Source organism: Nicotiana tabacum, chromosome 15 (assembly GCF_000715075.1).
Source record: "Nicotiana tabacum cultivar K326 chromosome 15, ASM71507v2, whole genome shotgun sequence".
In the NCBI taxonomy this organism is placed as follows: Eukaryota; Viridiplantae; Streptophyta; class Magnoliopsida; order Solanales; family Solanaceae; genus Nicotiana; species Nicotiana tabacum.
The window spans coordinates 96,224,313-96,241,439 of NC_134094.1; the positions used below are offsets into that span (position 1 = coordinate 96,224,313).

Sequence of the window (17,127 nt, forward strand, 5' to 3'; positions counted from 1 at the left end):
GATCAAACCATTTTTATAGTTGTCCCTCAAAAAGTGATGCCTAACATCTTTGTGCTTACTTCTTTTGTGATGAACCGGGTTCTTGGTCATACTAATTGCACTAGTGTTATCACAAAATATGGGGATACAACTTACATCAATTCCAAAATCGATTAATTGTTGTATGATCCACAACAATTGAGTACAACATGAGGCAGCAGCAACATACTCATCTTCAGCAATAGATAAGGCCACATAATTTTGCTTTTTGGTGGCCCAAGACACAAGACATGAGCCAAGAAAGTGTGCCATACCTGTGTTGTTCTTTCTATCCACAAGAAAACCTGCATAATCAGCATCAGCATATCCCACTTGGTTGAAATTGCTACCTTTTCGATACCATAGACAAAGGTAAGTGGTGCTTTTTAAGTATCTCAAGATCCTCTTGACTGCAGTCAAGTGAGACTCCTTTGGATTTACCTGAAATCTAGCACAAAGGCCTACACTAAAAATGATGTCAGGTCTACTAGCAGTGAGATATAACAAAGAGCCAATCATTCCGCTATACAACTTCTGATCAATAGATGAACCAGGTTCATCTATATCCAATTTTGTGGTTGTCGCAATAGGAGTGTCAATTTCTTTGGAATCTTCCATTTTAAACCTTTTAAGCAACTCTTTCACATACTTCTGCTGATAGATCATAGTTCCATTTGATTTTTATTTAATTTGTAAGCCTAAAAAGAAGTTAAGCTCACCCATCATACTCATTTCAAATTCACTCCCCATTAGTTTAGCAAATTCTTTACTTAACTTATCAGTAGTTAATCCAAAGATTATATCATCAACATATATTTGAACTACCAAGAGATCTTTACATTTTTCTTTTAAGAACAAGGTATTGTCAATTTTACCTCTCTTGTAGCCATGCTCAAGCAAGAATTTTGACAATCTTTCATACCATGCTCTTAGAGCGTGCTTGAGCCCATAAAGTGCTTTGTCAAGCTTGTACACATGATCAGGACATTCCTTGCTTTCAAATCCCCGAGGTTGCTTGACAAACACTTCTTCCTTTAGATAGCCATTGAGCAATGCACTCTTGACATCCATCTGATGGAGAGTGAATTCCAAGTAAGCAGCAAAGGCTATAAGGAGTCTAATTGCTTCCAATCTTGCAACTGGAGAAAACGTCTCATCATAGTCTATGCCCTCCTCTTGACTAAATCCTTGAACAACCAATCTTGCCTAGTTCCTTGTAATTGTTCCATCTTCGTCAAGTTTGTTTCTGAAGACCCATTTTGTGCCAATTACTGATCTATCCTTGGGTCTTGGTACCAGATGCCAAACTTGACTTCTCTCAAGTGGTTGAGTTCATCTTGCATTGCAAATCACAAATCACCATAGTTGGACATCACAAATTACAAATAGACTTATAGCCTGTTTGGCCAAGCTGGAGAAATCAGCTTATTTTGAGAAGTGCTTTTTTCAAAAGTACTTTTGGAGAGAAGCAGTTTGTATTTGGTTAATCACTCTGAAAAGTACTTTTGAGCAATAATTTGTACTTGGCCAACCTTTTCAGAAAGTTCTTTTAAGTATCAAATTACGAATAAGGACATGAATAGGTTTACTTAATAGTTAATATTATAAGTAAATAAATAATCTTAAAAATTTATTATTACAGGCAATAATTAATTTTTTTCATTTTATTTAAGTAAAATATGAAAATAAAATTTAAATGTACTTAATTCTTTTAATATAAGTTAAATATATTAAAAATAATTCAACAAATATAAAAGCATTCACCCCTAAAGTCACTAAATATTAGAAAGCTATCCTAAAAATAAATAAAAAAATATTTATATATTAATATCCTAAGTATTAGATTTAACGATTATTTTGGAATATATTATATTTTGTTAAGGGTATTTTTGGTAAGAAGAAAAGTCAAAACTGCTTATGCTTCTACTTTTGGGAAGAAACTATTTTTTCTGCTTCTCAGAAACTGTTTTTGCTTCTTCCCAAAAGCACTTTTTCCCTCAAAAAAAACTTGGACAAACACCTCAAGTTAGGAAAAAAAATGCTATTGAGAAGAAGAAAAAAACACTTTTGACCTCTTGATAAGCTTGGCCAAACGGGCTATTAGCCTCGTGTGTTGGGGTACCTGGGATACAGAATACTTTGTTGATGAAGACAACAAAGTGAAGGAACGATACTAGTAACAATCTTGAAACTTACATAAAAAGAGAAGATTGAGAAATAACAGAACTTAAACACCAAGCATGATAGTTTCTTATTAAGTTATAAGAAATAACAATCCTAAGAAAATACTACACGAGCGAAACATTTGCTTGGTCAATTTAAATGAATAAGTAAACAACGTAGATAACACAAAAAACTTTATATCTTTATATTGCTAGCTTTTCATAAGTTTAATCTACTCCGAGCTTAAAGCAATTTTCTTAGTAGACAAATACTTATCAAATACTAACTAAATCATCTTCTCAAAATTGGAATTGCATTAAGAAATTGCCTTTAAATACGGACTAAATCATCTTCTTAATGCATAAATCCTTAGCACAAAAATTAAGACATATCAATCAAAAATTACACCGAGCGCTACTCAATAATGGAAGTATATCAACTTTATTATTTGAACCGAAGAAGAATGAATACCAAAGAAGATGGGTAAATAGTATTGATTATAAAAAATTATTAACTTTAATGAATTTTCCAATCAATTTTCTTCCTACAAGCTTATAATACGTTGATCAATTGCAAGTTTATAAAATCTCAACAACAAGAATATTTTACTAGTACAAAAAAATAGTACTAAAGAAAAGGCATGTTACAGCTAACTGGACAGATCTTTTTTTATCACAAGACACATGCTTTATTTTTTCAATTTTAGATTTTCTAAAAAATCAACTAGCTTGTTCTCAACCTCTTCCTCCTTAAACAACCAAGCTTTGACAAATAAATAATATTCTAAAACATATATTATTAAAAAAGTTAAAAAAATAAAACTTATTCTGGGTCATCCCCATTGTTTTACCTTGAAGTGGTCAAACCAACTTTTCTATGCAGAACTATTGATCCAGAATATAGGAAAAATAAAGTTAAATAACTATAAGAATAATTGTATATGAAAAAAATATGCTATAAAAGTTAATAATTTGTTTAATTCAAAATCAATGTCATAGATTCGTCAATACTAAATTAGAAAAGACATAAAGATTTTACTCATTCAGTGAATTGAACGTTGACAAATCGAAGCCATAGACCCAACCAGTAAGCAATTTTCATCAATCCAACACCCACACAATCAAACACTAAAGATTAGAGAGAGCAAACTTATTGACGGCTTGCGATTTTGGTTGCGGATACGATTTGTATACTATGAATTTTTTCAATTAAGTTTAATCCTAACTTTTTTGTAGTCTTTAGTTAATTCCTAGACCCAACTAATTAGCAATTTTCAACCCAACACCCACACAATAAAATCAAAGATAGAGAAAGAAACTGACATTTTTGGTTGAGAATGTGGTCGGCAATTTTGCTCTTAAATGGCTTACGGATGATATTGTATAATATGAGGGTTACTTTTTTTGTTGAGAAAGTGGCCGACGATTTTGCTCTTGAATGGCTTGTGGAGAGATTTTGTAAGGGTTTTTCAGTTAAAGTAATTCATGTCCTTTTTTATTGTAGTCTTTAGGCTAAATTGAGAGATTTAGGTGGGAGATGATTTAGCAGAAAATAAAAATTGGAGGCAATATTAAAAATAAAAATAATAGTTTTACCGTCTATTCCCTTGAATGGCCACTAAAAGTATACTAATTACCGGTTAATATTTATTGGTCGCCAATATTTGCCTTCTATGAATAAATTAGTGGCAATTAGTTTATTGCTGCTTAATAATTGCCGCAAAATCCCCTTTTTGTTGTAGTGTTCACCCAGTCTGCATCCTGCCAAGCCTCAACAACATTTTTAGGTTCAATAAGAGATAAAAAAGCATCAAAAGCACAAAGATTCTTCAAAGAAGATCTGGTTTTAATTTTAGAGGTTGTATCAGTGATTATGTTCTCAATGGGATGAGAACTTTGATACTTGTAAGGTTTCACAACCAGTTGGTTTTCCCTAGATGTTCCTTCAATATTTTGCTGCTGAGGAACAGGTTCATGGACAGGTTCCCTCGAGCTTTGAGGATTAGTTCCTTTTTGATCAGTTCCCTCTGTCAGGTTGCCCTGGGTGGAAGGAGCTGGGTTGAGGATCTTACCTGCTTCCCCTTGCACAAGCCTCACAAATTTTATCTTCCTTGAACTTAATGCTAGACAACCCTATCACCAAGTCCTTGGAGACTAGTTTGTTGAGTTGACTTAGACTGGCATATCCAAGTCTCTTGTAATAAAGGGCGGGATCATTATCTGAAAGTGTGGACAGATCCACAACATATATGTTGTTCACTATTTTTCCCTGCAGAACTATCTTATCAGTGGTAAGATTAATCACAAAGTATTTTGTAGAGGTGAAGGCTACCATGTTACATCTATCACATAATTGTGATACACTTATTAGACTGTACTTCAGTCCATCTATCAAGTATACATTCCCAATGGAGTGAGAATCAGACTTACCAACTTTTCCAACCCCAATGATCTCACCTTTCTTTCCATTTCCAAAGGAGACATTACCTCACTTAAGATCCTCAAGTGAAAGGAACTGGTTCTTGCTTCATGTCATGTGCTTTGAACAGCCATTATCCATGTACCATATTTGGCTGGTCCCCTTCACTCGGACCTGCAAAAGAAAATAAGTGGTTAGTCTTAGGAACCCAAACTAGTTTGGGTCCCTTTCTATATGCAAAAGGATAAATCAGATTCTTTTTATCCCAACTTGGCAACATATTTTTCCCTAGAATAAACTTTTTGTTCTTTTGATCTGCCTTCTCTTTTGCAGTGCATTCACTCTTATAGTGACCAGTATTACCACAGTGTGTGCAAATCTTATTCTTAGAGAGTGTGAGGTACTTACTTTTGGGATCCTACTTAGGTGCAGAGTTCCCAAAATCAAGTCCTCTTATGTTTCTGCTATAATATTCTTGTAGCCATGAAAGTGCATCGGAGGACCTGTTCCAATTACAAGTTCTGTCTAGCTCATGCTTGACCTTCTTCAGATCCTCCTTTAGGACTCTTATCTGTTCATCCCTCTTATACAACTCATTTTTTATTTTTCTTACATTTTCTTCTAAAGTGAGTTGTGTGTGATCAGCTATCTTTTTACCTGTTCCTAACTTCAATTTAAGATTTTCAAATCTAAGTTCTAGGACAGTTGTGTCAAGTGCATGAACCTGGTTCTTCAACACAGTATTTACACTTTCAGTTTCACAAGCCTATGTTCCAGGTTTTTGCACTTAGCATTCAAAATAACACATTCTTTTGACAGTTGTTCCTTTTTTATTATTCACATCCTCGGATTCATTAATTAGCTCTAGTAGTAACTCAGATAACCTTTCTTTAGACAAAAATTTAATCTTGTCTTTGAGATGAAAGACACTTACCTCAGTTTCTTCATTAGATTCTCCAATTGCCATAAGTGCTCGTTCATCATCACCATATGAGCTTTCATCTGAGATTTCTCCCCAACCAGCGACCATTGCCTTGGTTGATCCTTTGTTGTTGATTTTCTTGTGTTGAAGATGTTCCTTCTTCATGTTCCTTCGTTCAGCTCTTTCCTTCTTCCACTCAATTTCCTACAAAGGATAGTTTTTGATGTGGTGATCCATCTTTCCATACTTGTAGCAGCCATCATTGGTTTGCTTCTCAGGAGCCTTTGCCTTGCTGTAGCTTCCACTTCTTGAAGAACACATTCCTCTCCTCAAGTACTTCTTGAAGTCTTTGGTGATCATAGTCATTTCATCATCTTCCAGATCAGAACCTTCAGTGATTCTGAGTGCCTTAGCCCCACTCTCTTCCACCAAGGCTCTCACTTTGCTGTTCACAGGCACCGTCTGGGATGAACCGGGTTCTTTGAGAGCAATGTGGACTTCATAGTCATAGGTAGTTAAGGTGTTGGTCCCAAAGTGATCTTTGCTTGTACTAACATCCCATTTCTTGAGGGGTGCCTTTAAGTGAGAAAGTACAGTCGTGAGAATGAAACCATAGGGTATGGCATGAGTTTTGGTGCTAATTAGAACCCTATCAAGAAGCTGGATGATAAAACTAGGCCAATTGATCTGCCTCCCAGAATCCAGGCATTCCATAAGGACCAGGTCCATGAAGGTGGCAATGTGCCTTCTTTCCTGTCTGGGCAACACAACCTTGTTAACAAATTCAAACAACACTTTGTGAGCAGGCCTCATCTCACTTTTGTAAACAGCCTTGGGTTGAAACTCTTCCTCATTGTCAGCAAACTTCCTTCTAATGGCAAGTGAGGTGGGGAGGTTTTCTAAGCTTGGCCATTTTAACTTTTTGTAATCATTGTACCCTTCAGCACCTAGAATCTCTCCCAATTCCTTGTCATCAAAGCTCACAGTCACCCCCCCCCCTTCACCACACTGGTGACTCTGCCATTTTTGACCTCGCAATTTTCCATAAACTCCACAATCTTAGTTCTGGCAAGTTTTCCATCCATCTGAAGGACCATGTCCTTCCAACCCTGCAGTTGAGTTTTTCCAGCAGCATCACCATGTCTTCCTCCTCCAAGTACCTGAGGAGTCTACCCTTCAAGATGGTTCTTTTCCCAAACTTAACCATCATGTCCTGCTCTTCATCAGATTCCTCTTCTTCTTCACTTTCTTCTTCCTCCACTATTTTTACTTTTTTTGATTTCATGGTAGACCTAGTTTTTTCGCCAAGGTAAAAGGCTCTGCATACTTTGTCTTTGAAGGAGACTTCTTTTGGAAGTCTCTCTTTTCTTTGCCTTTGGAGTCATAACCTCCACCTCTTCTGCCTCATCTTCATCATGAAGGACCATGTCCATCTCCTCAATTTCAACTGCCTCAACAGGCTCACTCACTTTCTTTTATCCCTTTGTAGAAACTTTTCTTTTACTCTCTTCCAAGGACTTTACAAGTTCAGCCTCACTCTGCTTCTTCTGACTCCCGGTAACTCCTCCTCTTGTAGTAGGAGTCTCTACAGGGATAGAAGAGACAACATTTCTCTTCTTGTTTGCCCTAGTAGTTCCAAGGATTTTAACTCCTGAACTCTTCTTACTTTTTGGATTGTAATCGCCAGACACTCGTTTCAACAGGTATTCGAGGGGTCCCTGCACAGATGAAACAGGTTCTTGGAACCTCTTCCTCAATCTAACCAACCCCTCAACAGCACTTGCATCTCTAGACCCACTGTCATATTTTTCTCTCAAATTTTCTTCCTCCTCAACAGCATCCTCATTCCACGATACCATAGCTCCAGTCTCCTCGGTCAATTTAGCAGGAGTAGGTGAAGATTCAGCCACTCCTTATTTTTTCTTTCCCCTCACATCACCTCGAGCACCCTCCCTCTTTTTTTCTTTTTTCTTTTTTCTTTTTATCTTTACCACCAATTTTCGCAGACTTGGTGGTTTCAAGTCAAGCCATAGTTCCCACCAAAACAAACATATTCTCCAAATTCTCAACAACCTCAGAAATTTTCGCAGATATAATCTTAGGACCAGATGTTACCTGCTCTGTTTCAGATGAAACGGTTTCTCCCCCTCAGTTGCAGATTTAAATGATTCTTCTGATTTTTAGGGTTCTTCTGCCCAACTTGCTTTTAACTGCTCATTAATTTTCTTGATTTGTTCTCCTCCAACTACTACCTTGCGAGCAATCATCTTGAACATTACTTTCTTAGAGGTGGGTATGGCTGAAGGTGTGATAGATGGTGTGGGTGTAGTTTCCTTAGGTGGTGATGAGGGATTCTCAGAAGGTGTCGCCATTGATGTGTTTGGATATGTGTGTAGAGAAGATGAGAGAAGATAGAAAGAGTTGTTTGACGGCATGGAAGTTTAGAAGTGAAGAAATGGGTAAGTCCAACTCAAATTTAAAGAGGGAGAATTTAATTGGGTAACGACAACTTTTTCATAAGCTCAAAAGTCTTATCAAACTGGGAGTCAGTTTGAAAAGACATTGGAAACGCTCCCTAGAATCTAGGCACTTATTGCGTTGGGGACTCTTCTTGGGTGAAACTGGTTCTTTTTGTAACAAATTAGCTCGAGCGAGGTTAGGATTAAATGGGATTCTCCTTTTGATCATGATCCAAATATAATTATTTTAAAATATGCAGAGTGGAGAGTACATGTCATGTAATCTTGATGAATCAGGTTCTTCACTGAGAATTCTCTTGTGTAAGTCTGAATTTTCCAAGATAATAAAGATAATATCATTAGAGATTAATGAAATATTTTAGCACATGGCACAAGAGTATACTAGTGAAAGTATGAGACTAAGAAAAATCTAATCTAATCATGTACAAAATTCACAAATTGTCTAACCAAATTTTGAGTTAGAACTGGTTCCTTTTAGGTGATCTTAATCATCCCTAATTCTAACATGTTTCTTTCAAAGTGATCTTTACTTAGAGCTTTTGTGAAGATGTCAGCTATTTGCTTATCAGTAATACAAAATTTTACAATGATCAAACACTTTTCATAGTTGTCCCTTAAAAAGTGATGCCTAACATTTATGTGCTTAGTTCTTTTATGATGAACCGGGTTCTTGGTCATACAAATTGCACTAGTGTTATCACAAAAGATGGGGATGCAACCTACATCAATTCCAAAATCCATTAATTGTTATTTGACCCACAACAATTGAGCACAACATGAGGAAGCACCAATATACTCAGCTTCAGCAGTAGATAAGATCACATAATTTTCCTTTTTGGTGGCCCGGGACACAAGACATGAGCCAAGAAAGTGTGCCATGCATGAGGTGCTCTTTCTATCTACAAGAAAACCTGCATAATCAGCATCAGCATATCCCACTAGGTTGAAATTACTACCTTTTGGATACCATAGACAAAGGTCAGTGGTGCCTTTTAGGTATCTAAAGATCCGCTTGACAGCAGTCAAGTGAGACTCCTTTGGATTTGCCTAAAATCTAGCACAAAGGACCACACTGAAAACAATGTCAGGTCTGCTAGTAGTGAGATACAATAAAGAGCCAATCATTCCCCTATACAACTTCTGATCAACAGATGAACCAGGTTCATCTACATCTAATTTTGTGGTTGTTGCAATAGGAGTGTCAATTTCTTTGGAATCTTCCATTTTAAACCTTTTAAGCAACTCTTTCACATACTTCTGCTAATGGATCATAGCTCCATTTGAATTTTGTTTAATTTGTAATCCTAAAAAGAAATTAAGCTCACCCATCATACTCATTTCAAAATTTACTCCCCATTAGTTTAGCATATTCTTTACTTAACTTATCAGTAGTTGCTCCCAAGATTATATCATCAATATATATTTGAACTACTAAGATATCTTTACCTTTTTTCTTTTAAAAATAAGGTATTGTCAATTTTACCTCTCTTGTAGCCATGCTTAAGCAAGAATTTAGACAATCCTTCATACTATGCTCTTAGAGCCTGCTTGAGCCCATAAAGTGCCTTGTCAAGCTTGTACACATGATCAGGACATTCCTTGCTCTCAAGGCTCGTAGGTTGCTTGACAAACACTTCTTCCTTTAGATAACCATTGAGGAAGGCACTCTTGACATCCATCTGATAGAGAGTGAATTCCATGTAAGCAACAAAGGCTATAAGGATTCTAATTGCTTCTAATATTGCAACTGGAGAAAAAGTCTCATCATAGTCTATGCCCTCCTCTTGACTATATCCTTGAACCATCATTCTTGCCTTGTTCCTTGTAATTGTTCCATCTTCGTCAAGTTTGTTTCTGAAGACCCATTTTGTGCCAATTACTGATTAGTTGGTTGAGTTCATCTTGCATTGCATTCGCCTAGTCTGCATCCTGCAAAGCCTCAGTAACATTTTTAAATTAAATAAGAGATAAAAAAGCATTAAAGCACAAAGATTCTTCAAAACAGATCTGGTTTTGATTCCACAGGTTGGATCAGTGATTATGTTCTCAATGGGATGAGAACTTTGATACTTGTAAGGTTTTACAACCAGCTGGTTTCCCCTAGATATTCCTTCAATGTTTTGTTGCTGAGGAACTGGTTCATGGACAGGTTCCCTCGAGGTTTGAGGATCAGTTCCTCTTTGTTCAGTTCCCTCTGTCAGGTTGCCCTGGGTGGAAGGACCTGTTCCATCACATGTTCCTTTCTCTGGTGCAACTTCAGTCTGGGCTGTAGTTTCATTTGAGTTTCTTACCAGCCGAATTGCTTCATCATCCTGTTCCTCCCTCTCAGAAAGAATGTTAGTTTTATCAAAGTCACATATACACTTTCTTCTACACACATAGTTCTTTTGTTATAAATCTTATAAGCTTTACTATGTGAAGAATATCCCAAGAATACTCCTTCGTCACTTCTAGGATCAAACTTACCTGGGGAGTCTTTACCTCTATTGCGCACAAAGCACCTGCATCCAAATGCCCTAAGATGGGATATATTTGACTTGCTCCCTTTAAGTAACTCATAAGGAGTCTTCTCAATAAGAGTTTTAGTCATACACATATTTATGATATAGCAAGCAGTGTTCACAGCTTCTACCCAGAAGTTATGGGGCAGTTTACTAGAAAGAAGCATAGTCCTAGCCATTTCCTCCAATGTCCTATTCTTTCTTTCAACTACTCCATTTTGTTGTGGAGCCCTAGGAGCAGAAAAATTATGATTTATGCCATGCTCATCACAAAATTTAGTAAATTTAGCATTCTCAAATTCAGTGCCATGATCTCACCTAATTGATGCAAGTTGATTACCTAGTTATTTCTGAGTTTTTCTAACAAAGGAAGTGAACATGTCAAATGCTTTATCTTTAGATGTTAAAATAGTATTCAAGTAAACCTAGAGTAATCATCAACAAGAACCATAACATATTTTTTACTACCTTTACTCAATGTTCTCGTTGGTCTACAAAGATCCATATGGACCAGTTCCATCGCCCTGGTAGTGCTTACCATTTTCTTGCTTTTGAAAGAGGATCTTACCTGCTTCCCCCTTGCACAAGCCTCACAAACTTTATCTTCCTTGAATTTAATGTTAGACAACTCTATCACCAAGTCCTTGGAGACTAGTTTGTTGAGTTGGCTTAGACTGGCATATCCAAGTCTCTTGTGCCAAATGAGGGGATCATTATCCAACACACTTAAGCAAGTAAGTTCATTAACTAAAAGTGTGGACAAATCCACAATATATATGTTGTTCACTCTTTTTCCCTGCATAACTATCTTGTCAGTGGTAAGATTAATCACAAAGTATTTTGTAGAGGTGAATACTACCATGTTACCTTTATCACACAATTATGATACACTTATTAGATTGTACTTCAGTCCATCTATCAAGTATACATTCCCAATGGAGTGAGAATTAGACTTACCAACCTTTCCAACCCCAATGCTCTCACCTTTCTTTCCATTTCCAAAGGAGACATTACCTCCCTTAAGATCCTCAAGTAGGAACGGGTTCTTACTTCATGTCATGTGCTTTGAACAACCACTATCCATGTACCATATTTGGTTGCTCCCCTTCACTTGGACCTGCAAAAGAAAATCAAGGGTTAGTCCTAGGAACCCAAACTAGTTTGGGTCCCTTTCTATATGCAAAAGAATAAATCAGATTCTTTTTAGCCCAACTTGGCAACATATTTTCCCTAGAATAAACTTTTTGTTCTTTTGATTTGCCTTTTCTTTTGCGGTGAATTCACTCTTATAGTGACCAGTGTTACCACAATGTGTGCAAATCTTGTTCTCATAGAGTGTGAGGTACTTACTTTTAGGATCCCACTTAGGTGCAGAGTTCCCAAAACCAAGTCCTCTTATGTTGCTAATATAATATTTTTGTAGCCATGAAAGTGCATCGGAGGACCTGTTACAATTACAAGTTATGTCTAGCTCATGCTTGACCTTGTTCAGATCCTCCTTTAGGACTCTTACCTATTTATCCCTCATATATAACACATCTTTTATTTTTCCTATATTTTTTTCAAAAGTGAGTTGTGTATGATCAGCTGTCTTTTTACCTGTTCCTAACTTCAATTTTAGATTTTCATATCTAAGTTCTTTGACGGTTGTGTCAAGTGTATGAACCTGGTTCTTCAACACAGTATTTTCACTTTCAATTTCACAAGCCTTAAGTTTCAGGTTTTTGCACTTAGCTTTCAAAATCACACATTCTTTTGACAGTTGTTCCTTTTTACTATTCACATTCTTAGATTCATCAATTAGTTCTAGTAGTAACTCAGATAACCTTTCTTTAGACAAAAACTTAATCTTGTCTTTGAGATAAAAGACACTTACCTCAGTTTCTTCATCAGATTCTCCAATGACCATAAGTGCTCGTTCATCATCATCATCATCATCTGAGCTTTCATCTAAGATTTCTCCCCAAGCGGCGACCATAGCTTTGGTTGATCCTTTGTTATTGCCTTTCTTGGGTTGAACCTGTTCCTTCGTTCAACTCTTTTCTTCTTACGCTCAATTTCTGACAAAGGACAGTTGTTGATGTGGTGATCCATCTTTTCACACTTGTAGCAATCATCATTGGTTTGCTTCTCGTGAGCCTTTGCCTTGCTATAGCTTCCACTTCTTGAAGAACCCGTTCCTCTCCTTAGGTACTTCTTGAAATCTTTGGTAATCATAGCTATTTCATCATCTTCCAGATCAGAACCTTCAGTGATTCTGAGTGCCAAGCTCCTTTCCTTTTTAGGTACATCCATTTTCATGGTTTGTCTCCTAAGTTCATAGGCAGTGAGATTCCCAATCAATTCATCTAGTGGGAGAGTGACAATGTTCTTTGACTCCTGGATGGTAGTGATCTTGCTTTCCCAAGTGATTGGCAAGACCCTAGTAAGTATCTTCTCAACCCTCTCTTCTTCAGGAATAATCCTTCCAAGATATTTTAGCTCATTTGTCAGTGTAGTGAACCTTGTGTACATCTCTTGAATAGTTTCTCCATCCTTCATAGCAAAGTTCTCATACTAAGAGTACAGTAGAGTCCCTCTAGATCTCTTCACCTGAGTTGTTCCTTCATGGGCCACTTGCAGTGTGTCCCAAATTTGCTTAGCAGTGGAACAACCTTGAATTCTGATGTACTCATCTGGACTAAATCCACAAATAAGCCATTTCTTAGCTTTAGCATTCTTCTCCCACTTCTTCAAGTCCTCAGCAGTGCAATCTGCTCTTGTCTTTGGCATATCTACTCCTTCAATATTTTTCTTCAAGGTAGCTAGTGGATCATCAGTGACAATGTCATATAGCTCATAGTCATGTCCTTGAATATGATCTCTCATTCTGTTCTTCCACCAAGAGTAGTACTGGCCATTAAAGAATGGTGGCCTAGTAGTGGATTGTCCTTCCCAATTTTCAAGTGGTGCACTCATCTTGATCTTCTCCTAAGGTGTTAGCCTTTTCAAGGATAACCCGCTCTGATACCAATCGATATTTTATACTTCGTTGTCACACAAGAGGGGGTGATTTGTGTGGTGTCCAATTTTTCGCGTGCACAGACTATAGAAAGACCTAGTTCTTCTATGTGTTCCTTATACTACTGTTGCGAAATAATAAATGCGAAAAGTAAAGGACACAAGTATTTTTATGTAGAAAATATTTGGCTCAATAGGTAAAAAAAAATCACGACCTACTACCCAGTAGGATTTTTTCCAACACTTGACTAAATCACTAAACCAAAAATAACATTTACAAAACTCTTTGTGGCAACCAGCCTCTAGCTGTTGCGACAACTTCAACTTAACTCTAATTTGAATACTACACTTAGAGTACCTAGTACAATTGCTTCTAGATAAAGCTGAAAGGTACAACTCAAAAGTCCTACTACAATGAAACTAGAATAAAAGACAGACACTTGAAATTGGTTCTTCTATCTGGTTCATGTAGCTTTAGATTCGCACACTTGAATCACACAGGAATTGCTTGCAAAATGCCTTGATATTTTGCTCTCAACTCACGTTTAACTTCAGCGTTTGTGCGTGCCTGTAAAATGAGAACATCCTGAAATATATAGAGTTAGAAGAATAGAAAATAACTAGAAGTCTAATACTTTACTCTTCCTTGGTGGAAGAGTTCTAGTTATCTTCAACTTCTAACTCTTCTCTTATCTAGGATGGAGTTCTATTCAAGTAAGGAGTCATTCTCCTTATCAATTATGTAACTTTTTCGTTCAGGGGATATCAGATATAATCACTTAAACTTTTCTCTTTCACGTGCATGCCTTGTGATCGAATTTGCCTGTGTCTGTGTATACTATATATAAACCTGGTTCATGCTTAAGTTCTTTTTTCAATTATCAAAACAAACTTAAGTTAGGCCAACACTAATGATTAAAATGATATTAAGCTACCCATTGACGTGATTGGGGGCATGATTATGCAACTAAACGACCTTTATTGTGACAGTAGCTAGTGATGAAAATTTTAATAAACGATCGTCTAGGTGGGTAGGATTTGGGAGTTGGGACTTTTGATTGTTCCCTCTTTAATCATTAATTCCCGATATGCTTTTGCAAGTGGTTAAATATTATCGATACGGACCAATAGCTACTTCTGCAAGATATATAGATACTGTATAAGCTATAACTGTGAGCTGGGGCTATTGTCATATTAAAATATGGATTTATGTTGCTTTTACTTGTTTATTAGACTAAATATATAAATTTTTATTTGTCCTTGTCCATTTAGCAAATTAATAGAAAGATAATATTTTGCTCTTTTACCCTTATCATTAACTACTCATTCCCCAAATTATTTTTCAAAACTTTATGAAATGCTATCATTATTATAGGTACTCACTCCGGTCCACAATAAGTTGTCATTTTACCTTTTTATTTTGATTCAAAATAAGTGTCCATTTACATAATCTAAAAGGAATTAATTTTATTTTTCCAATATTTACCCTTATTTACATATTCTAATATGTCAAGGTAACAATTAATTGAGGTTTTAATTTAGTAAATACATCTTTTTTTTTCTAGGAGTTCGTATTTCTTTAATGGGTGTGCTAGAGGTAAAATTGTCACTTATTGTGGACATGAGTGAGTATTATAGTAAAATATGTACTTCATTTATTATTTCTTAAAGGAAGTATATAATTCATTGTGGATAAGTAAAAGTGAATAAAAGGAGTATATTGGTGCAATTAATTTAGCTCTATATGAAAGGTTGTTATTCCATTTTTGCAAGTTATCATATCAAACATTACATGTTGTTGGAGGTATAACCTAATATGACAATATAAAATTATTTTACATTGTCTGCACAACACTTAACTATTAAGTATATATTCGCGTAGAGTTAATATTAGAGCTAGATTGAGCTTAATTAGAGATTTAAACGTTTATTACATAGAATACAGCTTCAACAGTTAATTACCATTAAGGATTGTGGTGGATAAAACTTCTCCATCCTTAAGCCGAATTCTTGGTTCGAGCTATCGTAATATAAAAATCATGGGAAGGACTAAGGAGGGCTCTCCTCTTTATTGGGAAGCATGCAACGCAAATCCCAATTAATTGGGGCTCAATGCACGCAATGGAACCGAAAATACATCTAACGTTAATTAGCTAAAATAGCAAGAAGCCAAAAATTCCTATTATTAACACCGAATGACACTGATAACCTAATATGTACAAACCAAGGATACCGTCTCTTACGCTATTATGCATATGGTAGTAACCTTCTAAAACTTCAACAAAAATAAATATGAAGATTCTTTCGTTCATAACTTCATATCTGCAAAGATCTTTGAAATCGTGTGTGTCAGAAGGTCAAAATTTTAAAATCTGTATTCTAAACCAGACAAAGATTCAAGAGGCTATAACCAACTGTTTTTCTCTTGTCATTAAATAGTGTACTCGTTATGATTAGCCATTCCTCAAAAACAATTGCATGAAAGAACAAAAAAGTATTACTCCCTCCGTTACAACGTGAATCTGTTTGACTAGGCATAGAGTTTTAAAAAAATGAAGATTTTTAGAATTTGTGGTCCTAAACAAGTCAAAAAAAGATCCAGATTATTTGTGTGAAAATAAAAGTTTCTCATTAATTAAGGTTATTATTTTCAAATTTAGAAATTAATCATTCTTTTTTGAACGGACCAAAAAAATAATAAGTTCATTTAAACTGTGACGGAGAGAGTACTCGCTACTTGCTAACAGAATCCTATCAAGATATGGACTTCTTTTGATTCTGTGATCATTAACAGATAGAAAAGCAGGATCGAAAGAGTGAGAGCACATGGAAATATGTTAAGGTTCAAGTTAAATATTTACCCGAAAGCAAGTGTTTGGTTGTCGGAAAATTTATTTTATCAAATGAAGACAAAAATGGACCGTCCGGTGTATAAAGTATTTCGTATTCACGCTGGGTCCATGAAGGGCCACATCTCAAGGGGTATGATGTAAACAGTCTAATAATGCAAGCATAGTGACTATTTACAACAAATTATTTGTGATACAAAAATAAATTGCAACCACAATATAAATACGAAGAATCATAATTTTATTGATAAACGATGCAGGTACAATTCTGTTTATTCTCTTGATTCTTCCTCTGGATTGTTCTCCATAATTCGAGGGCCTTAGCGGCGTATTTCTCGAACATAGGATGATGCGGACCTCTCTGAATTATTTGATCTCCATGAAAGTCGATCATTGTATGGATATTCTTCTTGAAGTATTTGATTATCAAGAAAAATATCTATTGATCACGACATTATTTTATGCCTTGATCCCTTTGTGAATATCCCAAGAATTTATGAATTTTTTGAGACCCTCTTTGAAGAACATATGTCGCCTTATTTATTTGCATGAATTAGGGTTTAGGGTTTAGGTGGAATAGCCACCAAGTAACCCTAATAGACTCCTAATATTTCAAGAGTCGTCTTGAATTTAGGATTTATCTTAATCTGCTAAAATTTCAGTATCTATAGTGACTACTTCCACGGTTCAAACCCGTAACATATAAATCACATATAAATAACTTCACTGTTACCGCAAGAGTCCCTTCATAACTGTCTTGAACTGTGACTTTAGAT

The 17,127-nt window shown here is 35.9% G+C and overlaps 1 protein-coding gene across 1 annotated transcript; it reads right to left on the reverse strand.

Annotated features, from left to right (window-relative positions):
• Positions 1–13,058: 13,058 nt before the first annotated feature.
• Positions 13,059–13,460, reverse strand: LOC142169743 (uncharacterized). The gene has a single exon (XM_075231649.1). The coding sequence runs from the start codon at positions 13,458–13,460 to the stop codon at positions 13,059–13,061; it is 402 nt and encodes a 133-aa protein (XP_075087750.1).
• Positions 13,461–17,127: the final 3,667 nt, after the last annotated feature.